Source organism: Oncorhynchus keta, chromosome 34, assembly GCF_023373465.1.
Source record: "Oncorhynchus keta strain PuntledgeMale-10-30-2019 chromosome 34, Oket_V2, whole genome shotgun sequence".
Lineage (NCBI taxonomy): Eukaryota > Metazoa > Chordata > Actinopteri > Salmoniformes > Salmonidae > Oncorhynchus > Oncorhynchus keta.
Window position 1 is genome coordinate 54,116,481 of NC_068454.1, and position 26,711 is coordinate 54,143,191.

The 26,711-nt window shown below is 43.0% G+C and overlaps 1 protein-coding gene across 1 annotated transcript in view; it reads left to right on the forward strand.

Annotated features, from left to right (window-relative positions):
- rspo2 (R-spondin 2) overlaps nt 1–26,711 on the forward strand; it is a 77,960-nt gene that overhangs the window by 20,740 nt on the left and 30,509 nt on the right. The window contains exon 3 of the mRNA XM_035749143.2: nt 15,251–15,439. Within this exon, the coding sequence (XP_035605036.1) occupies nt 15,251–15,439 (189 nt within the window). The remainder of the gene's footprint in view (nt 1–15,250; nt 15,440–26,711) is intronic.

Here is a 26,711-nt window from a genome sequence, read left to right on the forward strand (position 1 = left end):
CAGATTTTTCCAAATGTATCAGAAAGCTGATGTAGATGAATGGTAAGTTTCTCTAGGGGTAGAATAGCAGAAGCTTAAGAAAGCCGCATTCTTGCAGATGGTACTTCAGGTGTGGACCATAATAACAATATGCATTTTTGGGGGGCTAAGCAAAATGGGTATGGAACAGACGTTCAGGGTCTAACACAACTTTACAGTCAAAGCAGAGCAAATATAAGTTGTCTACCAAGTAATCTACCTAAGATCTTTTGGATGTGTAAATGAATATCATTCCAATAAGACTGGATTCTGCTACAGTACCAACAAACGCGTATGAAGGTGCCAGTGTCCTGTTTACATTTGAAACACAAATGTGATGCATTGGGAAACATTTAGGGAAGGCGGAGAGGTGTATAGTAGGTTCTATGAAAACATTTGAAATGTAGTTATTGTATGCTTATGGAGGTTCATTCGGGTAGACCCTTTTCCAGATAGAAGCCCATTCTTCCTCACAAATGCATGTCCAATGTCTCTCTCCCAAACATGTCTCAACCCATCATAGGCTGACGCACTTCTGTTCAATAAAATAGAATCTATGTTTGAGATTAAAACTCACCGAATAGTAGTATTTGTAAATAATTTTTCAACTTCAGTCATTTGAAAACGTTCTTCTGACCCTCTATGAAGTGTCTAAATTGTAGGTACTTTAAAAAAATATATTTGTTGGGTAAGTCAAACTCAGTTTTTATCTGTTGAAACGATTGAGTGTCCTGAGTAAATAAAGGCGTTAAGGTCAGCAATACCCTTCGTCTTCCAGTCCAGAAGTCCAATAATCCTTATTTTGGGGGGAAAATGTGGATTAAGGGCAATCTGTGACCAAGTTGATGTGTCAACATTTAAGACCATGGTCAACATTGGCTGACAAAACCAAAGGCTTTCAACATACACACGTTAACATGGTCTGGAATCTGCAAATATCTCCTTGCATCTTTCCAAGCTAAGAGTGTATTATGTTGTGCAAAATTGTCAGATAAGGCCAGGATCTTTTCAAGGCTATTAATAAATGGTAAGGAAGCCAATGCGCTTGGATGACATGCTATTGATTCCATCTCAACCGAAAGTGAGTGGCGTCTGTCGAGGCACCAACTAATCATGTGCTTGATCTGAGCAGACCAGTATTATAATTGCAGATTTGTCAAAGAGACTCCTAAATCCTTAGGCCTAATTTGTTTGGTAAATTTGGTTCCAGGTTTCTTATTGTTCCAGATATACAGTGCCAGTCAAAAGTGTGGACACACCTACTCATTCAAGGGTTTTTCTTGATTTTCACTATTTTCTACATTGTAGAATAATATGCAGACAGTTCAAATCACATATGTTTATTTACAAGAGGTTAGTCAGTAATCCAGGGCAGTGTCAGAAAGGTACAGAACGGCAGGCAGGCTCAGGGTCAGGGCAGGCAGAGGTCAGTAATCTAGGGCAGTGTCAGAAAGGTACAGAACAGCAGGCAGACTCAGGGTCAGGGCAGGCAGAGGTCAGTAATCCAGGGCAGTGTCAGTAAGGTACAGAACGGCAGGCAGGCTCAGGGTCAGGGCAGGCAGAGGTCAGTAATCCAGGGCAGTGTCAGTAAGGTACAGAACGGCAGGCAGGCTCAGGGTCAGGGCAGGCAGAGGTCAGTAATCCAGGGCAGTGTCAGTAAGGTACAGAACGGCAGGCAGGCTCAGGGTCAGGGCAGGCAGAGGTCAGTAATCTAGGGCAGTGTCAGAAAGGTACAGAACGGCAGGCAGGTTCAGGGTCAGGGCAGGCAGAGGTCAGTAATCCAGGGCAGTGTCAGAAAGGTACAGAACGGCAGGCAGACTCAGGGTCAGGGCAGGCAGAGGTCAGTAATCCAGGGCAGTGTCAGTAAGGTACAGAATGGCAGGCAGGCTCAGGGTCAGGGCAGGCAGAGGTCAGAAATCCAGGGCAGTGTCAGTAAGGTACAGAATGGCAGGCAGGCTCAGGGTCAGGGCAGGCAGAGGTCAGAAATCTAGGGCAGTGTCAGAAAGGTACAGAACGGCAAGCAGACTCAGGGTCAGGGCAGGCAGAGGTCAGTAATCCAGGGCAGTGTCAGTAAGGTACAGAACGGCAGGCAGGCTCAGGGCATAATGGTCAAAACCAGGAGGACTAGAAAACAGCAACTATAGAAACTCAAAAACGGGAAAACACGCTGGTCGGACTTGACAAGACGAACTGGCAACAGGCAAACAGAAAACGCAGGAGATAATGGGGAGAAATGGGAGACACATGGAGGGGGGTAGAGACAAACACAAGACAGGTGAGACAGATCTGGGTGTGACAAGGCAGTTAACCCACTGTTCCCCGGTAGGCCGTGATTGTAAAAAATGATTTGTTCTTAACCGACTTGCCTAGTTAAATAAAGGTAAACATTTTTTTTCATAGTTTCTCAAACCTCTTTAGGAGTAAAAGGGGGGGGGGGGCATTTAGTCTATGTCTTTGCTCATCTGATATAAATGGGCAAGATGATCTTATGTAGTCATTTTGTCGTTCGATCTTGTACATTGTATAAGTATAAAGAGATTTATAGAAGCCGCAAAACATATTATAGACAAGCAATGGATCATAAGAAGTGGAGCCATCTGCCATCCTTATAGACTTAATCAATATTTCATTCTGTTATTTGTTAAGTTGGTGTGCAAGTAGACGACTTGGACCGTTACTGAACTCATATTATGTTTGCATGGTGAAAATGCTTACATTCTTTGTATGATCTAAATTGAGTTTGGCCTTAGCACAAGTTAGTGAATTCCAGTTTGCCTGGGTTGGTTGTTTATGAAAACATTATAAATGCTTTGCTTCAGCCTCCAATTCTTCCCTATTTTCCAACCAATTCTAAGCTTCTTGATCAGAGAGGCTTGGGAAATGATATAACCCCTTATGGTTGCTTTCCAATATCTCTTTTGGGGATTTTCTTTGTTGCCAATTTCAATATCTATATACACTAGGACATGGTCAGAACTTACTATAGAACCAATAGCACATAACTGGACAACATGCATGTAAGTAGAGGGCATAAAAAAATAGTCCAATCTAGAATATGAATAATGGGGTCTTGAGTAAAAGTATAGTCTCTGACATTAGAATTTAGCTCTCTCCATACATCTACTAAACCGGATGAATCACAAACGCTTCTGAGAGCATTTGAGGCTCTATGATTTGAGACTGGAACAGTTGATGATTTATCAAATGTACCCAAAGTATAATTAAAATCTCCTGAAATAAACCCAAGTCCCTTGCAGTGTTGATTAAATAACAAAATGATGTCGAACATAGTCAGCAAAAAAAGAAGTCCCCTTTTTCAGGACCCTGTCTTTCAAAGATAATTCGTCAAAATCCAAATAACTTCACAGATCTTCATTGTAAAAGGGTTTAAACACTGTTTCCCAATGCTTGTTCAATGAACCATAAACAATTAATGAACATGCACCTGTGGACGGTCGTTAAGAGTTTACAGACGGTAGGCAATTAACTGACTCTGAAAAATACCAAAAATAAAGATTACATTTACATTTAAGTCATTTAGCAGACGCTCTTATCCAGAGCGACTTACAAATTGGTGCATTCACCTTATGACATCCAGTGGAACAGCCACTTTACAATAGTGCATCTAAATCTTTTAAGGGGGGGGGTGAGAAGGATTACTTTATCCTATCCTAGGTATTCCTTAAAGAGGTGGGGTTTCAGGTGTTGGGTGCTGGTCGGATTCACGTTTATCGTCAAAGGAATGAGCATTACACCGAGGCCCGTACTCTGGAGCGGGATTGATTTGGAGGTGGAGGGTCCGTCATGGTCTGGGGCGATGTGTCACAGCATCATCAGACTGAGCTTGTTGTCATTGCAGGCAATCTCAATGCTGTGTGTTACAGGGAAGACATCCTCCTCCCTCATGTGGTACCCTTCCTGCAGGCTTATCCTGACATGACCCTCCAGCATGACAATGCCACCAGCCATACTGCTCGTTCTGTGCGTGATTTCCTGCAAGACAGGAATGTCAGTGTTCTGCCATGGCCAGAGAAGAGCCCGGATCTCAATGCCATTGAGTACGTCTGGGACCTGTTGGATCTGAGGGTTTGTTCAGGGACACATTATTCTATTTCTGTTAGTCACATGTCTGTGGAACTTGTTCAGTTTATGTCTCAGTTGTTGAATCTTATGTTCATACAAATATTTACACATGATAAGTTTGCTGAAAATCAACGCAGTTGACAGCGAGAGGACGTTTCTTTTTTTGCTGAGTTTACATTTGGGGGAGTCTGTTTCGGGCCATATACGTTTAGTATAGTAATATGTTGACCAAGTATATTACCTGTAATCAAAACAAATCGTCCTTCAGGGTCTGTATCTTGGTGCTCAAATATAAATGGGATATTTTTGTTTGAACTAAAGAAGAAAAGTGCACCTGGCCCACCCAGTCCCACTTCAGCATGTTCTGTTGAAGATAAATGGGTCTCCTGTTGCATAGCAATTGAAACCCTTTCCTTTTTTAAGAATGTAAGAATTTTCTTCCTCTTGACCACATGCTCACTGCCCTGAACATTCCAGGACACTGGTTTAAGTGAACCGTTTATGTTTTCAGTAGTATTAAAGAATAACTTAAACCAGACTAAATAGTGCATCACAAAAACAAAACAATTAATAAAACATTTGTGTAACCCTAAACTAAAGTTAAACATAAAAATACAATTTAGAAAAACCCCGATGCCGAGTCCCCAAATGAAACGACAGACCCCGAAAATGTTTTCTGTCACATTGCTAAAAAAAAACGACATGTCCTATGTTGAATAAACGGGAATTAACATCGATCTATGGACATGTGGATGAAAAATGAATAGCCTAGTTGTTTAAATTGTCCTAAGCATTAACGCTATTGTATTCACATGCACGAACACACACACCATATAGTCGCATGTAGCCTAGCCTATATATTACATTTAAAAAAAAAATACAAATTGCAAGCCTGAAGTAAATGCCTAGTAATTACACCCCTTTGCCTACCTTGAGGCCCAACTATAGTAGCAAAGTAACAGTTACATCATAGGGCTTTGGCTTATTCATTCATGAAAAAATGAAAAAGAACTTCAGTTCTATAAATGAAAAGCTTAGTTACATTACACCATAACGCTTATTAGCTATATACCATGGTAGACTGTTCCATCCCGAGCTAGTCTGCCATCTATATGCGGTGCATGGACTGCCCAAATAGGGCAAATAAATGTTACTCATGTTCACGTCCATAAACTGACCATGTGTGCACCCTTAATAACATAACTAGCAGCCTTCACAGATCTGGGTTCTGTGCCGCTGTTGAGTGGATATTGTCCCGGTAGAAGGTGAGCGCAGACTGGGGGTCGTCAAATGTGTGGCTAGCCCCCTGGAAAATAATCCTCAATTTAGCCGAGTGTATCAGGCCAAATCTGACTCTTGCCTTGTGAAGGTGGGCTTTCGCATCTTTGTATGCAGTTTGGCGTCTTGCCAGATCTGCCGAGTAATCTGTGAAGATATGGATCCGCTTGCCATTGTAGTTCAGCTGCCCTCTTTCGCGGGAGAACCAAAGATTTGGAGGTAATATAGGCGGACTAGCATTGCTCTAGGAGGGCGACCGGGCTGTGTTTTTTCTGTCAAAAGTCTCTCTGCCGAGGTCGCCTTGCAGGAAAGAGGCCATGAACTCTGTAAGATTACACCCTTCCGTCCCTTCTGGGATTCCGACCACACGTATGTTCTTTCTCTGGGAATGGTTTCCCTGTTCACCCAGACTAAACCTTTAGCGTCACGTTCTCGGAGGTAAGCTCATCGTTTTTGGTCTCCAATTCGGTAAAACGCTTATTGATGTCGGTCAACAACGTTTCCATATCCTTTATTTTTGGGGGTTTGTGTCGCGATAGTTGTATGTCATAATCTCAGCTCATAGACTTGACACAGAGGAACAAAGCTGGGTCATGAAATCAGAGCGCGGTCTAGCCATTTCTGCGCGGATGGTGACAAGCGTCTCCATAACGTCGTGTTGCTAGTTTTCATCATGTCTTCTTGTTTACCGTTTCGTAGCGTTTTCCCGGGTTGCAGACCCGGTGGCAGACCCGGTGGCAGACCCGGTGGCAATGATGCCACCCAAATGTTGCTAGAGCCAGTAGGTGTGCAAAGTGTGTTCTCGTTTTGATAGATAAAAGGTTCAAACACAAAAGTGTCAACCCTTCGCGGAGAGGCCTCGGAACGCGTCTTCACGTAGCCATGTTGAAACCCCCGAGGAGTTCTTTTCAATCGGAGAAACCAACTGCACGTGTAACTGAGCAGTCCGTTTTTACTATAGCTCTGCTATGCTCGCCTCTTGACAGGTCGTCATTGCAAATAACTGTTGTAATCTGTTGTTAAATGACTTACCTGTATACGAAAGTTTAAATAATTAAAATAAAGACAGAAGTATAGGATTGAATAATAGTCAGGCCTTGAGTAAAATATGCTTTTCGTTAAGGAATACCAAGGGCCTCTTTATAAAGAGTATGTGAATAAAATCTTGACAGTTGTGTTGTGACACAGTTTGAATTCTAAAAGGGAAGGGCTGATTGGACTTGGTTAAGGGAGTGGCTTCAGAGAGAGGAGAGTATATGAGTCAGTCATGGTTTGTCTGAGTAATTGATTGATTGATTGAGTGAGGGAGGCCAAAGCCAGAAATAAGCTATGCTGAGGCTTACTGTAAGGCCAGGAGTCTTCATCTTGTGGCCCGCAGGCCAAATCTGCCCCACAAGTCAATTTAATGTGGCCTGCCAAGGATGTGTATCCACCTGACATTGAGTCAGTGATTCTATCAGGGTCATTTTTCTCTACATGGAAATGAGAACACATGCTAGGTACAGGCTGTGCCACAACTCTTCATGCCCACCCTATTCCCTATTATAAGCTGCAGGTTCCTACTCTATATAGCTGCCTGTTTTCCCCATTTGCTTTGGAGATCTCTAGCTCCTTTCAAGTGATGTGATCAAATCTCTCCTTGCCTGCCTTGCCTGGTGGGTCTGTGTCACAGGGACACTTTGGCTATAATAATACGTCTGAAAACAAATGTGTTTGCTCAGACACATGCTGCAAAATCATTATAAGCAGCAGAATTGTCCTAAATTATAAACATGTGCATACAGTACGATCTGTTAAAGTAAACTCTGGAAAAAAAAAACATAGATCCTAAATCCTGACTGTTTCCAGCTGGAAAGGAGTTGGAGCTGAGTCCAACATATTTTCTGCTAAATTGGAACAGAAAAGTGCCTTCAGCGCATAGGGCTGGTGTCCTCCCCCCACCTTTCAGATTTTCCCCCTAATTTTGAGCGAAGTGTGATTTCCAGAACCGTGACAAATAAAGTCATATGCTTAAAATGTGGGTGGTTTGATGTCCTTTTCCATGTACCGACTTTAACAAGCTAGAACAATGTGTAGCCGTTCCGGGGGCTGGTTAACGTTGGGTGGATGGTCTGTGAGTTTTACACTGTAGAATTGGCTATTCAGCCTCTCGCTGCTACAGCGTGTAAGCCTCAAGGGTTACGTGGTTTGAAGAGGGATACAGCGAGCGGTCGCGTCTCCAAGTTCGATACGAGGCCAGCCTGTTGGTGGTTGTGATGGTGTCCCGCATGTCTCTCGCCCAGGGGTAGCACATCCAGACCCACTGAAATGAGAGGGATACGGCTTCTCTCTTTTTGACTGAATAACAGTAGGCTTATACCATCATTGCGGGTAAAAAAAAAAATACAATAATCGCCGAGATGCTATGAAGAAAAGTCCACATATTTAGTTCTGTTGGCGAAATGTTCTTCTCACCACATAAGAAGAGTGAACCTCCTAACCAGGCTGCGGCTTTGTGACATATGAGGCCTGAGGTTTCCCTGCACCGTGTCCTCCCTCACCGTTTGCATCCAATATGATTGGATCCATACATTAATCTAGAGTAGAACTCTTCCAAAACCCTGGTTAGCTACTAGGGATATAGCTATCCTAGTGTTATTAGACTGACATACCAGTGCCCTCCTGAGTAGCTAAGGAGACATATAAGGATATAACCTGTTGTGTTTGGTGCGTTTGACCCTGAATCCCCTGTACTGTATCATTAGCACACGTTTCCCAGTCAAAACAGTTTGAGTAAGAGTTTTCCCCCTCTACAGATGAACATTAGTCATTAATCAGACCCTGAGTGGGTTTTGATGCATAGCAGCTTTAGTTACTCACTTAGGGAAAGCCCAATGATGAGAGAGAATGGATCCCTGGCCCCGGAACCCCTCTTCCTCTGCCCTCTCATGACATCCCATCTATCCCTACACAACTTCAACAAATGGGATCAACAGTAAATTAGCCTTATTAATGTGGGTGGGATGCTCCCTTTTACATTTCCATCCCGGGCGGTGGATGGATCGAGGGGTGAGTCAGTGTGTGATTCCTACAGGGAACAATCAAAGTTTTCACATAAAAGAAACACCAAAAACGGATCTGCAATTTGCCTTTTTATGGTTCATAGGTTGCAGAAAGTTATAATGAGTCAGTGTGGTTGATGATGTCATGGAGAGCGGTAGGTGCGTGAGAGGCAGGAGGTGGTTGGCTCAGACCAGGCCCGGCTAACTCCCCTGCCTGCATGTGGGGCTTTGGCAACTGCCGGTGATGCCCATTACGCTTGTTTCAGAGTCGTTAAACGTACCTGAGACAGACTGTGTTCCTGCTAGATCTCACAGTGGGCCTAATTGCTCCTGAGCTGCGTTCAAAACAAACCTCCCAGCAACAGCACCGCTGCCCTGCTGAATGAAACCACTACCCTCCAAACATGTTGTCATCATAACTCACATTATGGGCCTGTGTTTTGCATGAATGGAGGACCAAAACTTTGTTCACCTGAATGAACTAGAATGTCTCTCTCCAAACTGGGCAGTGCATCTGGAACTCTGTTGGAGGAACATGGTGCCTCTCAGTTTAAATTAGATTTGATTTCATAGTCTGGAGCCTGAAATCATTGTTGAATGTCGTAGATATTGCTCTCATTCATAGATCAAATTGCACAGTTTGTTCTCCCAGAACTGCTTGTTAAATGGAGTCTCATTGAAGCCCAAAGAGCGAGTCAGACGAAGAATGATTATTACTCAACCCAGGCAGTTGAATTGTAGAAACTTATCAGGACTTCCCAGCAACACAAAAACACAACACACATTGGTTCAGTTGAGAAACTCAGTGTAGTAGAATTGAGGCTGCCAATAGAGTGGAGGACTTCAGGTATATGTACAATTGCTCCCTGCATTTCTCACACAGGCACAAGGAGAACCCTCAAACCCACCACAGCAAACCGTTAGATGTCTGTGGCAGGGGAGGGGTTTCTCACATTATCTACTGTATGTGGTGCCAGTAGAAGACCAGTATTAACTGGCAGCTATATGTCAGTCCCATTTCACTGTAGAACCATCACACTCCAAATGATAATATTGTATATGTAATATTTGTCGTCTGCTCGGTTGGCTTGCTGTGCTAAGGAACCATCGTGGTAGTGTCTTCTCCAGCGATGTTCAAAGAGGCCCTGGGTTTTGTAAATGCAATACTTGAGGCACAGAGGGATCGTTAGATAACCATCAGAAGTGGGGACTGCAGAGATGTTTTGTTTGTAGTCCTATTTATTCTGTGGTTGAAACTGCAAACTATGTTGGTTGATGGAGAGGGAGTGGCATTTGTAATGGTGTGTTCACTGCTTACATTCTCTCTCTCCACAGTTACAAAAAAACAGGCTGTTCCATGGCATCCATAATCTCACGATGACCATTTCGGCTAGGCCCATGTTCTGGTGATGAAAGAAAAGACCTGAGCTCCTACAGACGCCTTGAAAAAGTCTAGCATGTGAACATGTCAAAATATGGTTTGCAATAGTTGATTGGCTGGTTTCAAATCTATCTGCTGTTCGGAAAACGATTCATGTACGATGTGCGTTGCAAGTTCACACAACATACCATCGCTGTGCGTTTTAAAGCTCACATGGGTGCCAAATTAGGTTACGATGCTGTCATTTTCAGCGAGCCCGAAATTCCTCCAGACCGACGCACTTTTGATCTTCTCCTCTCTAGTGTGACTTAAAAACATGGCTATAGATGCTGTTTACACATCCGAGCCCAATGGCTTTCACTGTTTCGGGTTGGAGGCCCTGTAGCATGCGAGCTAAGGGAGTAGAAGCTTCTCTTTTGATATCTATCTGATCGCTTCGCCATGGATCTATCTCCCCATTGGCACGGTCTCTCTCTACAATGCACTGGGCTGCCGGTGGTGGATGCCATATTCCTCTAGAAAAACCCCAAATTGTTGATTTTCTAAACTTTGTTTATTGGGATTTTTCAAGGATATTGTTGGTTTTCTGCACGAATATTGTGACAGGTTTGTATCTTGAACATATGTTCCTGCTAAATATCCATGTCTTTATGAAGGCATGAAATTGGAGAGAACTCGTCTGGACACCTTGTCGTCCTTTTTTGAGCTTGTTTCATGTTTGGTTGACATCGACGTGTCTGAGAACTGATGAATGACTGAAACCAGCTGGCAATGTTGATGTTTGAATTCGCTTGACACCGTTCCAGTAGGTCGAGTTGAGTTGGACAGGGCCACTCCAAACAGGCAGACGGACAGACAGACAGACGGATAGACTTAATCCTTGCCTCCCCTCTGACATACCTGCGGGCTGCGTTTCGAATGCACTCCAGACTTCGACCTGATCCAAAGAAGTCTCCAAAGAACAGTTAACAAAAAAAAAGAGTGTTTCCTTCCTTTTTTCCATTTCTAACTGTAGGATGTGGGATCGGCATCGGATCCAAACAGTGCATGCATGGTTGTTGTTATCCTTAATCAGCATGTGTTGCAAGATTAGCAACGAGCAAAACATTTTTTTCCCCAACAGGATCAAAGAGGAAAGGCATAGAGTGTGAGCCCAGAGATGTGATGAAGCGATTCACTGACAACTTTCTCGCTGATTGATTGACCAGTGGGCTGAGGCGATCAGGCATAATGAACACACAGTTAAATGGCTGCTAATAGAAGGCGGTAGGCCTTCAACCACTAAAAAGAGGTGAGCCAGAGGCGCCGCCGGTCAGATCAAGTGAGTAACTAACCCGCCCAGATGACGAAAGAAAGGGACATGCTTTGTGATAGTAGTGACCCGCCTTCCGAGCTGTTAGAACCCAGAAGCCCTTCTCTCCCAACGGGTGGGAAATGAACTCGCTAACTTCTCACAGTTTCCATCTTCATTCCATGCCCGGATTCCCCTGCTCTCAACGTTGTGTGTTAGCAATCATGTGTGGATGGGGTTTGGGAAAGGGGAGTACATTTGGCCAATTTACAGTGGATGTCAGGTCAATGTAAACATGCCCAGAGTGTATATTCTACGTTAATGTATGGCTGTGTGAGGCGACGAGGAAGAAAAATACTCCCGTTTATTTTCACTCCATATAGAGAGATTGACACCATGAAGCCAGATATACAGTGAGCTTCAAAGGTATTAGGACAGTGACACATACAGTTGAAGTCGGACGTTTACATACACCTTAGCCAAGTACATTTAAACTCAGTGTTTTCACAATTCCTGACATTTGAATCCTTGGAAAAATTCCTTGTCTTAGGTCAGTTAGGATCACCGCTTTATTTTAAGAATGTGAAATGTCAGAATAATAGTAGAGAGAATGATTTATTTCAGCTTTTATTTCTTTCATCACATTCCCAGTGGGTCAGAGGTTTACATACACTCAATTAGTATTTGGTAGTATTGCCTTTAAATTGTTTAACTTGGGTCAAACATTTTGGGTAGCCTTCCACATGCTTCCCTCAATAAGTTGGGCGAATTTTGGCCCATTCCTCATGACAGAGCTGGTGTAACTGAGTCAGGTTTGTATAGGCCTCCTTGCTCGCACACTCTTTTTCAGTTCTGCCCACAAATTTCTATAGGATTGAGGTCAGGGCTTTGTGATGGCCCCTCCAATACCTTGACTTTGTGGTCCTTACTTAAGCCATTTTGCCACAACCTTCGAAGGATGGTTGGGGTCATTGTCCATTTGGAAGACCCATTTACGATCTTTGTTTTTTATGGCGGTTTTGGAGCAGTGGCTTCTTCCTTGCTGAGCGGCCTTTCGATATAGGACTTGTTTTACTGTGGATACTTTTGTACCTGTTTCCTCCAGCATCTTCACATGGTCCTTTGCTGTTGTTCTGGGATTGATTTGCACTTTTCGCACTAAAGTACATTCATCTCTAGGAGACAGAACGAGTCTCCTTCCTGAGCGTTATCACGGCTGCGTGGTTCCATGGTGTTTATACTTACGTACTATTGTTTGTACAGATGAACGTGGTACCTTCAGGCATTTGGAAATTGCTCCCAAGGATGAACCAGACTTGTGGAGGTCCACAATGGTTTTTCTGAGGTCTTGGCTGACTTCTTTTGATTTCCCCATGATGTCAAGCAAAGAGGCACTGAGTTTGTATCCTTGAAATATATCCACAGGTACACCTCCAAGTGAGTCAAATGATGTCAATTAGCCAGAAGCTTCTAAAGCTATGACATAATTTTCTGGAATTTTCCAAGCTGTTTAAAGGCACAGTCAACTTAGTGTATGTAAACTTCTAATATGTGATACAGTGAATTATAAGTGAAATAATCTGTCTGTAAACAATTGTTGGAAAAATTACTTGTCATGCAAAAAGTAGATGTCCTAACCAACTTGCCAAAACTATAGTTTGTTATCAAGAAATTTGTGGAGTGGTTGAAAAACGAGTTTTAATGACTCCAACCTAAGTGTACGTAAACGTCTGACTTCAACTGTATATATTTTTTTGCCTCTGTACTTCAGCACTTTGGATTTGAAATTATACAATCACTATGAGGTCAAAGTGCAGCCTGTCAACTTTAATTTAAGGGTATTTTTCATCCATATCGGGTGAACCGTTTAGAAATTACAGCACTTTTAGCACGTAGTAGCCCCCATTTTAGGTGACCAAAAGTATTGGGACAAATTCACTTATATGTTTTAAAGTAGGTCAAAAGTTTTGTATTTGGTTCCATATTTCTAGCACGAAAAGATTACATCAAGCTTGTGACTCTACAAACTTGTTGGATGCATTTTGTTGTTGTTGTGTGTGTTTCAGATTATTTTGTGCCCAATAGAAAATAATGGCAAGTAATGTATTGTGTAATTTTGGGGTAACTTTTATCGTAAATAAGAATAGAATATGTTTCTAAACACTTTTACATGGATGCTACCATGATTGTGGATTGTGAATAATTATGAGTGAAAAGGTTACAGTGGCATAAATATCCTACCTCCCAAAAATGCTAACCTTCTCTGTTATTGTAATGGCGAGAGGTTAGCGCGTGTTGGCGAGAGGTTAGCGCGTGTTGGCGAGAGGTTAGCGCGTGTTGGCGAGAGGTTAGCGCGTGTTGGCGAGAGGTTAGCGCGTGTTGGCGAGAGGTTAGCGCGTGTTGGCGAGAGGTTAGCGCGTGTTGGCGAGAGGTTAGCGTGTGTTGGTGAGAGCTTGTGCTTCTGTATCTACAGCACCTCACTCATCATTATTCACGATTCATTCAGGACTATCCGTAATCATGGTAGCATCCACATTAATGTAGAAGTGTTTAAAAACATACTATATTCTTATTTACAATAAAAGCGTCTCCAAAATGACACTACATTATTTATCATTCATTTCAATTGGATACAAAGTAATCTGAAGCACAACCAAAAAAAAAAACAGAAAATGCATCCAACAAGCTTGTGGAGACACGAGCTTGATGTAATCATTGCTTGCTAGGAATATGGGACCAAATACTACATTTTTGACTACAGTTCGGAAATATCTTGAAATGTGTTATCTGTCTGACGTATTGAGGTCTCTGCTCGTTTGCTGAGTGAGTAGTCGTGCAGTGTGGAGTTGAGCAATCAGTGATGAATAGGCCACGGAGTACAGTGGGTGCTAATCTGAACGTGATCGACGAGGTGTCGGGGTGAACTTAATCCCTGGAGACGATCACAGACACACTCTGATTAACACTAAAGCTCAGTGTCTCTGCTCTCTCTCCATCTCATCTCTCCCCAACACCGATTTGGTGTGTTTTGCGTGTAGTCTGCCAGGCGGGTCTTCTCCTCTGTAAATCCTCAGTACTCTGCGTCAGTCTTCAACGGGGGGGTTCTCACATGATTACAAACTGCTGTTTATAGTTCCACTTAGCAATTTATTGTCGTCTTTAAACGGGTTGGAGATATGTAATATGCGAATTCATGGCCAATGGAGAAACATGCACTGTTCAGTCAGTTGACTTCTCCTCTATGATTTTTTTTATTAAGCACTGTGGTAAATTGCCAATTCGGTGGAAGCTGTTACCCTATATCTGCCTGTGATATTTAAAACTTGGCTCCGATCGATAGCAGTGTCTCTCGTTTGCAGCTATTGTGTTCGCCCAAGGACATTTTCTTGTAAACGGGATCGCTACGGAGTTTACATTAAGAGACGCTTATTGTGGAATGGACTGGCTGTTACTGGCTCCTTTGTCCTCCGCCGGCAACTTGATCCGGGCCCAGAGTCAATGTGGTTTGGGGCGTTCATCGGCAGTCTCAACACAGCGTCAACACAGCGCTCGCGAGGGCCAGTTCTGACCAGAATGAATGCAATATTCACATTCAAAACCAATCAGTATTCAAAGTTGCAGGGGGCAACCAAAGTTTGCATGAATGACAAATTGCTGAATTAGACGGATTTCCTACAAATTTGAAAATATCTTTGTTTCAGATCTGTTACTATTGTTTGGCTTTATACTGTGTGATGGACTTTTCAACGGCTGACTTTTTCCTCTGGTATAGTTTCCTCAAGTGTTGTCCTCAGCTCTGAGGCCATCCGCAGTTTTGTCTTACCACCGTGACAGGACAATTTTGTTGTTAGTGCAGCTGAGTTCACTGGGCCTATCACATGTTAGGTACAGTAGTTACAGCGGAATATACTATAAAAGGCAGTTATCATTCATACTGACGGTGCCTGTATTCCACACTCTCAAACTCAAGCATTGTTTTTTCCTTGCCACTCTGCTTTTTGGGGTCTAAACTGAGTTACTGTACGGCACTTTGTAAGTACATTTGTAAGTACATTTGATCGACTGATTGATTGATTACTTGATTGGATTGCTTTACATGTAGTCAAAACTAATCACACTTACTGTTTGTGTCCTCTGTCTCTCGTCTCTCTCCTGCAGCTAGCTATGGTGTGTACCCCATCTGCAAGGGCTGCTCGGTGTGCTCCAAGGACAATGGCTGCGTGAACTGCCAGCCCAAGCTCTTCTTGTTCCTGCGGAGGGAGAGGATGAGGCAGTACGGCGAGTGTCTCCACGCATGTCCGACGGGATACTATGGCATTCGAGCTCCGGAGATCAACACGTGCTCCCGTAAGGCCTCCCTCCTTCATCCCCTCCGTCCCCTCCATCTATCTCCTCTCTCGTCACATGATCTATTGTCACGTTCACACGCTCCTTATGCAGGGAAGAGGGAGACACACATGCTTCACATTTTGAACGGCTGAACCTTTAACACAGGTGGATGTTAGTGCAGAGACTTTATTAAGAAGGGCCTTTCCTCCAGGGGCGACCAGTATAGGCCCGGATGTGGGATCTGAGGCTGGAGATGTCTGGTTAATCCAGGCTTCTCAACCACCAACAGTCCCACTTGGTGAACATTTTAGAGGCTCGTTAGAGGGTGTTGTGGATGGGCTTCAGAACAAAGGCTATTCAGACGTACTTAAACGGGCTGTTATTCAAGTTCCAGGCATATCTTGGTGTTTTGTTTTAATGGAAGATTAGTAACGCTTACCAATAGTTTGTAGGCTTTGCACAAGCGGAACACTGCCATGTGCAGATTAAAGAGAGCGGAATAGGTTAAGGCACTCGCAGAGGGCCGGTGGATGTCATTCTGAGGGAAAACTATCCTGATGATGATGATGAAAAAACATCAAGCATATTAGATATTTCTATTCATCCATGTCAATAGTATAAATGTATGTCCTTTTTTTGTGGGATTTATGTACTCGTGTGTTCAACGTGTTTTCTGTGTGTAGTCAGCTGTATTCGATATCAGGATTGTTTTGGTCTCATGACAAACTTAAACAGACACCTTTAGACGCAGATCTTGTTAATTATGTTGTCTATATTTAAAAACTGAAAGGGGAAAAACTAAAACCCAACAATGGGCTAAAAAAAAAAATAATAATAATAATACAATATCCAATTAATTAAATGTATCCCTCTCCACTCCTATTGGACCAGGCTGCGCCCCCATCTCATAACCTTATTTTAACATGGAGTCTGGCTTGAGAGAGACCGGCTTTATAGGTTTATAGAGAGCCCGAGGCGTTGGCTGAGTGTTTCATGTGAAAACTGCGAAAGAACTTGAACCCATTGGGTTCTGTTAGCCAAACTCCTGACAGACATGCTGAAATGAGGCCCCAGAGGAGCGTGTCAGGACCTCTAGGCCCAATAATCCAGACGCGCTGCAGACACCGGAGGAGAAACCATTTTGCTGCTTACTCGCTCACTCGCTCTCTCCAAAACCTCCATGCAAATACGTCCGCTGGTTTTGTCAGTCAGAAAAATAGAGCAGATTGACGACTGAAATGCCTGGCTTGTCGTAAACTGCTGGTATCAATTGGATTTCCCCCCCTCCCCGAGACACCCGCTCCCCCTGCACACACATTCTCATCTCTCCATTCCCCACAATAAAAGAGGAGAAGGAAGAGCCTGCAGTCATTTCACCCTCTCTTCACAAGTCAGTGAAAATCTGAGGAGAAAGACATTTTGTTCTTCAGCGGATGGTAATTCTTCCCCATCCCTCCCCACACCGTCCCTCTGTCCTGCGCGAAGTTTGATTTTAAGCGTTACCGACGTGCGGCATCAACGTGTGGCAAGTTAATCTGAGTCCTTTTCAGAACAAACTGCTCCCAGAACCAAAATCTTACCATTGTCAAATAGCATCAAATCTCGGCGGACAGGTCTTCTTTGATGTGATCGCAATTGGAGCCGTAACTTTGTAATCCCACTTCGCATTTGACCTTCCTCCTTAAGTTGCACTTTTCATGTAATTTCCACTAAACAGTTTGGGTCTGTCGGCCATAACGGGACGTTCTATCAGCTCGGCTCTACGAAGCTAATTGTCGGGTCACTGGGAACGATTTGTGGGCTGACAAGGCAGCTGGATTCTCCTCTGAGCTTAAAGACACCGCCACCAGTGCCCCAGACCCAGAGCCAGTGCCTGCCCCTGTTCTCTAAGAGGCCCGGGAACGTGGCATTACGTCTCTGTTATCATGGTCTTTCAAAACAGCCTCTGAAATCACTTAAGGAGCAGCTGCTTATTATTACACCAGAGTTTGTCTGTGTGATCTTATCTCATTCAAGAATGTTTTGTGGACTGCCTGGGTAAAGGAAAAGCAAAGCCACACGATAGAGAGGTTTACACACTCACTTCCAGGCCCAGCCGTGATGAGGCTGGAACCCTGTGGCTAAGTTCCTCACTCTCTTTCAGCCGCCGCTTGACAGCTTGGCATTAGGAGAAGAAAGAGTGTAGCCACACACTTTAACCTGTGTGCCAATGTGCAGTAAGACTAGGTGACTGAAGCTAACCAGGCAACTGAACCAGCCATTGGCTGAATTTAGAAGAGAGAGGGGGAAAGTTAATGGTTGGGAAATGTGGGGGGGGGAGGGGGGGGGATGCCTGATTCAGCGTAGTTTTTTCTCAAATTCATTTTTCTCCATGTAGTTTTTCCAGGTTTCATTTTATTTATTTGTTTATTTATTTATGTACGTTTTCGCTCTCTTAATCACACTTTAAAAAAAATAGAAAACACACTCAACTGTATGTTCTAAGTCCACAACAATGTTTTACCCCACCAGGAGAACACTTAAGGTCTGGGAAAAATCAAAGAAATATTGGTGTAGTTACCCTTTAATGCAAGGGGGCGGCAGCGTAGCCTAGTGGTTAGAGCGTTGGTCTAGTAACCGGAAGGTTGTGAGTTCAAACCCCCGAGCTGACAAGGTACAAATCTGTCGTTCTGCCCCTGAACAGGCAGTTAACCCACTGTTCCCAGGCCGTCATTGAAAATAAGAATATGTTCTTAACTGACTTGCCTGGTTAAATAAAGGTTAAAAAAACAAACAAAAAAAAACAGCCAGAGACGTTTGTTTGGTTAGCAGTGTTTCTGTAGCACTCATGGGATTGCAGAGTTAGCTAAACAAATGGTTATCATTCTGCCAGGTAGGTATAGGCTTCTTTGTAGTTAACATTTAGATTAGAAGGTTTTGGTGAAAGCCTTTCCATCTGCAGTACCAGCAGATGATTATCATTAGCATTCATGCTAATGGCTACACAAAGTGTAGACTAGATAAAAGTGCACAGCACAGACAAGGGCATTCCTGTGCCTTTTGAGAAAGTTGCAGGAAAATACAAATCACTGATGCATTTTGTTCATGGATTTTCTATACCTAGTTAATTTCCTACTAATAAATTATTGAATATTGCTGAATTCAGTTTTAATGTCTGGCATACGCGATTCCGTCCGCCTTTTGCGCATCTCTCTCTCTCTCTCACTCACTCTCACACATTCACACACACACACCTTTCAGCAGCTAATGGTGAAGAGTTTGATGTGATCTGTAAGTCCAGCTGCAGTCATGGAGGCACTTATCATCTCAACAGGCTAATACTGCTCTATGCTCATCTGTCTCTATGTCAACCTCCTCTACCAGGGACATTTCTAAGGATAGAGATTCACATATGCTTTATATAAGGCCCAGTCCTGATAAGTGCACATATATACAGTAAATGATGTGTAAGTTAGAAAACTATGTGTAAGGTCATTGCATTTGCACCGGTGCTAATGCAAACGAATCATTCCACTTGTCTGGGACATCTATCTGCATGATTTAGGTTTAACGCAGGCTTTTATGACATTATTTAATTCCCAAGCTATGGCATAGACTGTATCATGCATCAACTGTATTTTCATATGGGTTTAAAATATTAGGAAGAGGGGGTGAATGGTGGATAACAATGTGCGGAGTTTAACGGTAGGGAAAGTGTTGACAGGGACAGCATGAGAGTAATACTCTGAGCAAAACTTCCTCCCAGGGGCTGTAATAATGGTTTTAAACACTGCTGAGGTGGGGGTAGGGGTGGGGGGGGAGAGGTTTTGGGTGTGTCCTGGTGGACAAGGCTTTAAGTCTGGGATAGATTTTCCCTATCTGCACCCCATTTAACAAACACACACACACACACACACACACACACACACACACACACACACACACACACACACACACACACACACACACACACACACACACACAGCTGTAATGCTCACAGAAACCCCAGCAACGATCACCCCCCTGCCAGGATGGAAACCATGTCGAGCTGAGCTCATAGATATGGCCAATATTCTGGAAGTGTGGTTCAAATATCACAGCTCGTCCCGTGCCAATATATATGCCACTCGAGACTCCCCTTGTCCGAGCTGATTTTTAAAACTCCATTTCTGATTTTATTTTTATTGCCTCTCTTGTACTACAAATTGGTAACTGAATATCATTGTTGCACTTTGTTTCTGGTTTGTCCCGTTTTGGATGACTGGTTACACCTTGGTAAGATAGTTCATTTTTAAAGTGCATCGTGGGAGTTTGGTGGATTCTGAGGTGGACAGTAGCCACACGTCAGTTCTCCGGGCCAATTGAGTACCGAAGTATGAAGCTCTGTAAAGGAACTAACTCATAATACCATGAACTACGTTGGCAGCACAGGCATGAACGGGCTACTCTGCATCTCTGTCTTCCTCTGGGTATTTCCATTGCACATTTTAACCAGAAAAATACCAGTTGCTTTTGGCCTTTGCGCCTTACCAAGGGACAGTTAATCATCACAGCTTTTACAAACCACAGTTTAGACACACTGCCAGACAACACAATGGACACAACCAACTGACAGTCCTGTCGTGTCTCCTCTCCACTGGCCAATTCTGACTGACGGGAACACCGGCTCTGTCTCGCCCAGCAGCCCCACGCCAGGGTGTTGGAGAACATCCACGTGGAAAGAAAAGAGAATGTCAGAGGGGAGAACATGCAGCCTTTCCCTGTGACATGAACTCCTGCAATCCACCATGACATGGCCGGGTGGCAGCTAGCAAGCCCAGGGTTAAATGCCAGCCAAACCGTCTGATTTAGAGAGTAGGTCAAAGCGCTATTAGGCTAGCACAAGGCTAGCTGTTTCACTCAGACTCGCTTGGAGAGGAAGGCTGGAAAAACGGGGTTTGTTTTCCCCCACTTGAGTGCCAGAGCTTCTTTCTGTCTGATCGTGGACATGGACACTGCCACTGCCTGCTTGTTCAACAGCAGTCCTGGTTAGCATCCTGGAAGACTTTGTGACTTGTCATTAGACTGATGATTGGCTTGACAACCTAACCCCCATAGCTTACAAGAAAGGCCCTCTCTGGGCTCCCAACAGATTCTCCATCTTATGAAAAATGATTTACAGTTTTTAACATGAATATTCTTAGAAATAAATCAAGTGATGGCAAATGTCCCATGTCAACCCAATCTCAGGCAGAACACCTCTGAAATTGACAATTGCTTTGAGTGTCCCTGATCAAATTTGCTGATTTTCGATCCAGACCACAGCAGAGAGAGAGGGGAGAGTCGCTGCCAGCTAGACTCGCAGGGTTAGATCACGCTTTTAAAGCTCCATGATTCAACTCCAAATGTAGTTGACATGAAAACCACAAACTGAAAAAACAAAAAAAATGGAAACAGTCACATTCATACAAGTGCAACCATGACTTTCCCTTAAAAGATGTTGACCACCTGAAATTTCAGCCTGTTTTGGCAGGTTGGCGTTTTGGCATAATAGAACAATAGGAAAGAGAGTTCCAAACCTCTCTGCCAATAACAACTACTTTTCAGTTTCCCCTCCCCACTCCCAGACAGCCCTACTGCAATTCTTGCTCGAGAAATTGCATTACTAAGAAGCTATTTATTTTTCCTTTTGACCATTTTTAATTGAAAACAATCACAGTACAGTACTTAATTGTTACCCAGAAATGATTTGATATTGAGTTAAAAACTGAGAAACAAGGCTGTGTGGAGGAGATAATGTGTTTTAACCCTCAATAAGGACATTGAGCCTTCCTTTCATCAGATTCCTGCCAGATCTGATGACCTCATTATTTCTTATTAGTCTCCCAGAGGCACCTAGACGAGACATTGGAGGTGGCACAGAGGTTAATCCCAAAGAGGGCTATAACCTGCTCCTATGCATCTGAGGGCCTCGTCTGGCGCTCTCCGTTGGGCCCCTGGCCACCGCAGAGGCAGACAAGCAGCTGGGCAGATGCAGCTCCCTGTGGGAACTTCCCTCATATCCACCCAACTCTGACCCCAGACATACATACACACACCCACAGACATACACACACACACACACACACACACACACACACACACACACACACACACACACACACACACACACACACACACACACACACACACACACACACACACACACACACACACACACACACACACACACACACACACACACACACACACACACACACACACACACACACACACACACACACACACACACACACACACACACATACACACATACATACATACATACATACATACATACATACATACATATTTTAAGAATGTGAAATGTCAGAATAATAGTAGAGAATTATTTATTTAAGCTTTTATTTCTTTCATCACATCCCAGTGGGTCAGACGTTTACATACACTCAATTAGTATTTGGTAGCATTGTCTTTTAAATTGTTTAACTTGGGTCAAATGTTTCGGGTAGCCTTCCACAAGCTTCCCACAATAAGTTGGGTTAATTTGGTCCCATTCCTCCTGGTGTAAGCTGGTGTAACTGAGTCGGGTTTGTAGGCCTCCTTGCTCGCACATGCTTTTTCAGTTCTGCCCACAGATTTTCTATGGAATTGAGGTCAGGGCTTTGTGATGGCCACTCCAATACCTTGACTTTGTTGTTCTTAAGCCATTTTGCCACTACTTTGGAAGTATGCTTGGGGTCATTGTCCATTTGGAAGACCCATTTTTGAGCAAGCTTTAACTTCCTGACTGATGTCTTGAGATGTTGCTTCAATATATCCACATCATTTTCCTCCTCATGATGCCATCTATTTTGTGAAGTGAACCAGTCGCTCCTGCAGCAAAGCACCCCCACAACATGATGCTGCCACCCCCGTGCTTCACGGTTGGGATGGTGTTCTTTGGCTTGCAAGCCTCCCCCTTTTACCTCCAAACATAACAATGGTCTTTATAGCCAAACCGTTCTATTTTTGTTTCATCAGACCAGAGGACATTTCTCCAAAAAGTACCATCTTTGTCCCAATGTGGAGTTGTAAACGGTTTTGGAGCAGTGGCTTCTTCCTTGCTGAGCGGCCTTTCAGGTTATGTCAATATAGGACTCGTTTTACTGTGGATATAGATACTTTTGTACCTATTTTCCCCCTGCATCTTCACACGGTCCTTTGCTGCTGTTCAGGGATCGATTTGCACTTTTTGCACCAAAGTACGTTCATCTCTAGGAGACAGAACGCGTCTCCTTCCTGAGCGGTATGACGGCTGCGTGGTCCCATGGTGTTTATAGTTGTGTACTATTGTTTGTACAGATGAATGTGGTACCTTCAGGCGTTTGGAAATTGCTCCCAAGGATGAACCAGACTTGTGGAGGTCTACAATTTTTTTTTGAGGTCTTGGTTGATTTCTTTTGATTTTCCCATGATGTCAAGCAAAGAGGCACTGAGCTTGAAGGTAGGCCTTGAAATACATCCACAGGTACACCTCCAATTGACTCATGATGTCAATTAGCCTATCAGAAGCTTCTAAAGCCATGACATCATTTTCTGGAATTTTCCTAGCCGTTTAAAGGCCTAGTCAACTTAGTGTATGTCAACTTCTGACCCACTGGAATTGTGATACAGTGAATTATAAGTGAAATCATCTGTCTGTAAACAATTGTTGGAAAAATGACTTGTGTCATGCACAAAATAGATGTCCTAACCGACTTGCCAAAACTATAGTTTGTTAGCAGGAAATTTGTGGAGTGGTTGAAATACAGGTTTTAATGACTCCAACCTAAGTGTATGTAAAACTTCCGACTTTATCTGTATTATGCATATGTCATATATCTGTAAAGGAATGCTGTATCTTATTTGATTATATCTGATAAGGAGTAGGACAGGAATCGCTACCACCGGTGTTTGCTAATACATTTCACTATAAGCTTGTTTTTGACTTCTATATTGTAAGATGAACTTCAATGTTGTGGCACTCGTTAGTCGTGTGTGTTTCGGTGTACCAGCGTCTCCATTCCTGTTTGTTGTCAGTAACAGCAGGTTGCGCAACATGCCGGTGCTTGAGAGTGTAGTAGTGCCAGATGTTATTTTTTTCTTTTACTTCTTCTTCAGAAAGAAAAAGACTTCGGTGATGACAGGCCTGGGAAGGCTTGTGTTTGAGAGGTAAAGAGGAGCGCTGCTTTCCAATTTGCTCCTTTGATTTATTGGCTGATGGGTCCCTGTCTTGGGCCTGACGTGTATTGACACCGAGCCCCACCAATATCTGATTTCAGCGGGGATGAAGAGGAGAGGAGAGAAGGATGAGAGCTATAAAAAATGTTTTTTTTTTAAGTAGGGAGGAGGGAAAGGAGAGCGAGTGCATCCTGCATTTGTGTGGGCCTCTGCCTTACCTCCCCTGTTTCACTCATTCCATGCCAAAATCTCTGCAGCACTGCGGAACTCTATTGGCTCAGTGTGTTTATCAAGCAAGGGATAAGCAAGTGTGTGTGTGATAAGTTGGACCATGGATGAGATGGTGAGAAGGCAGAAATGTCTATATTGTAAATGTTGGCTGCCTTCCATGTGCTGTTTGTTTTGTTCTGTCTAGGTTGTCTTCAATTGGTACCAAACGGAATAAAACTATTTGTACTTGTCCAGTGTTGGGCAATTCCACTGTAACAGAGTGATGCCGAGACTCAGATTTTTCACTTTATGATGCACAGTATATCCAACAAAAAAAACAATGATTGCCAAGTTAAACACACAGAATGACGGTTTGTGCTGTTTGTGCCTCCGTTCTGTTACCAAACATTGCATCAGCGCTGTTCTTCAAGTAAATGTGTTTTTGTAAAATGTTCAGTGGAAGTTGCTAATCGTTGTCCCTTAGGCATAGAGTTCTATTGTCTGTATAACTTTTAATTCATTGGTTTTTGTTGGATATGCATTTTTAAAGTAAAAAAAAAAAAGAGTCTCACTATCACTCTGTTACTGCGTAATTGCCTTACAGTGTGCCCTAATGAAGAAGATCCAGGGGTGCAGTGAGGTCTTACAGGCTGCCTCAGACCACCTCTTGAATCGGAGAGTGACTGTTGTATGCCTCCATATACCACATCCGCACATCCGTTCCAGTAGCACTGGATTTACACGGTTCCTAACCCAACATCCCGTTTCTGCAAATCCCAGCTGGTTGTCACATATGGTTGTCACCTCCGGAGAGTTTCTCTCTTTTCCTTTGGATAAAAGCTTATATTAAATGCCATTATATTGCCCTAGGTTGCACTGTGCTTTTACCATTAGATAATTTAGGCTGTAGCTGATTTTATTCATGTCCCAAAGATGAAACATGTTTTTTTGTTGTAACTTTCTTCCCAGTTTTTTTTCTTCACGTACATACATTTGACATATTACATACTACAGACATGGTACTTTTATATACAGCATTCACATGACAAATATATTATGTCTACATACAGTACATATATGTGGCGGCAGGGTAGCCTAGTGGTTAGAGCGTTGGACTAGTAACTGAAAGGTTGCAAGTTCAAATCCCCGAGCTGTCGTTCTGCCCCTGAACAGGCAGTTAACCCACTGTTCCTAGGCCGTCATTTGTTCTTAACTGACTTGCCTAGTTAAATAAAGGTAAAAAAAGAATATATATATATACATACATACATGCATGGATACATACACACACACACACATATATATATACATATGTATGTGTGTATGTGTATATATACAGTTGAAGTCAGTTGAAGTTTACATACACTTAGGTTGGAGTCATTAAACTCTTTTTTTCAACCACTCCACAAATTTCTTCTTCAAAACTATAGTTTTGGCAAGTTGGTTAGGACATCTCCTTTGTGCATAACACAGGTAATTGTTCCCAACTATTGTTTACAGACAGATGATTTCACTTATAATTCACCGTATCACAATTCCAGTGGGTCAGCAGTTTACATACACTAAGTTGACTGTGCCTTTAAACAGCTTGGAAAATTCCAGAAAATTATGTCATAGCTTTAGAAGCTTCTGATAGGCTAATTGACAATTGGAGGTGTACCTATGGCTATATTTCAAGGCCTACCTTCAAACTCAGTACCTCATTGCTTGACATCATGGGAAAATCAAAAGAAGTCAGCCAAGACCTCAGAAAAAAATGTGTAGACCTCCACAAGTCTGGTTCATCCTTGGGAGCAATTTCCAAATGCCTGACGGTACCACGACCATCTGTACAAACAATAATACGCAAGTATAAACACCATGGGACCACGAGCCCTCATACCGCTCAGGAAGGAGACGCATTCTGTCTCCTAGAGATGAATGTACTTTGGTGCGAAAAATGCAATCAATCCCAGAACAACAGCAAAGGACCCTGTGAAGATGCTGGAGGAAACAGGCACAAAGGTATCTATATCCACAGTAAAACAAGTCCTATATCGACATAACCTGAAAAGCTGCTCAGCAAAGAAGACGCCACTGCTCTAAAACTGCCATAAGAAAGCCAGACTATGGTTTGCACATGGGGACAAAGATGGTACTTTTTGAAGAAATGTCCTCTGGTCTGATGAAACAAAAATAGAACTGTTTGGCCATAATGACCATTGTTATGTTTGGAGGATAAAGGGGGAGGCTTGCAAGCCGAAGAACACCATCCCAACCGTGAAGCACGGGGGTGGCAGCATCATGTTGTGGGGGTGCTTTGCTGCAGGAGGGACTGGTGCACTTCACAAATGTTGTGGGTAGAACTGAAAAAATGTGCGCGAGCAAGGAGGCCTACAAACCTGACTCGGTTACACCTGCTCTGTCAGGAGTAATGGGCCAAAATTTCACCCAAATTTTTGTGGGAAGCTTGTGGAAGGCTACCTGAAACGTTTGACCCAAGTTAAACAATTTAATGGCAATGCTACCAAGTACTAATTGAGTGTATGTAAACTACTGACCCACTGGGAATGTGATGAAAGAAATAAAAGCTGAAATAAATCATTTTCTCCACGATTATTCTGACATTTCAAATTCTTAAAAATAAAGTGGTGATCCTAACTGCCAAAAGACAGGGAATTTTTACTCTAATTAAATGTTGGGAAGTGTGAAAAAACTAGTTTAAATGTATTTGATAAAGGTGTATGTAAACTTCCAACTTCAACTGTGTGTGTATATATATATATATATATATATATATATATATATATATATATACACACATTTTTATTTATGTTTTTTCTCCATTGAAACTCAAGATATAGGCCTACAGCAGGCCTATACATATCGCGTCAGGAACATCATCCATTAAACTTTGATGAGGGTGATAATCAAGCATTAT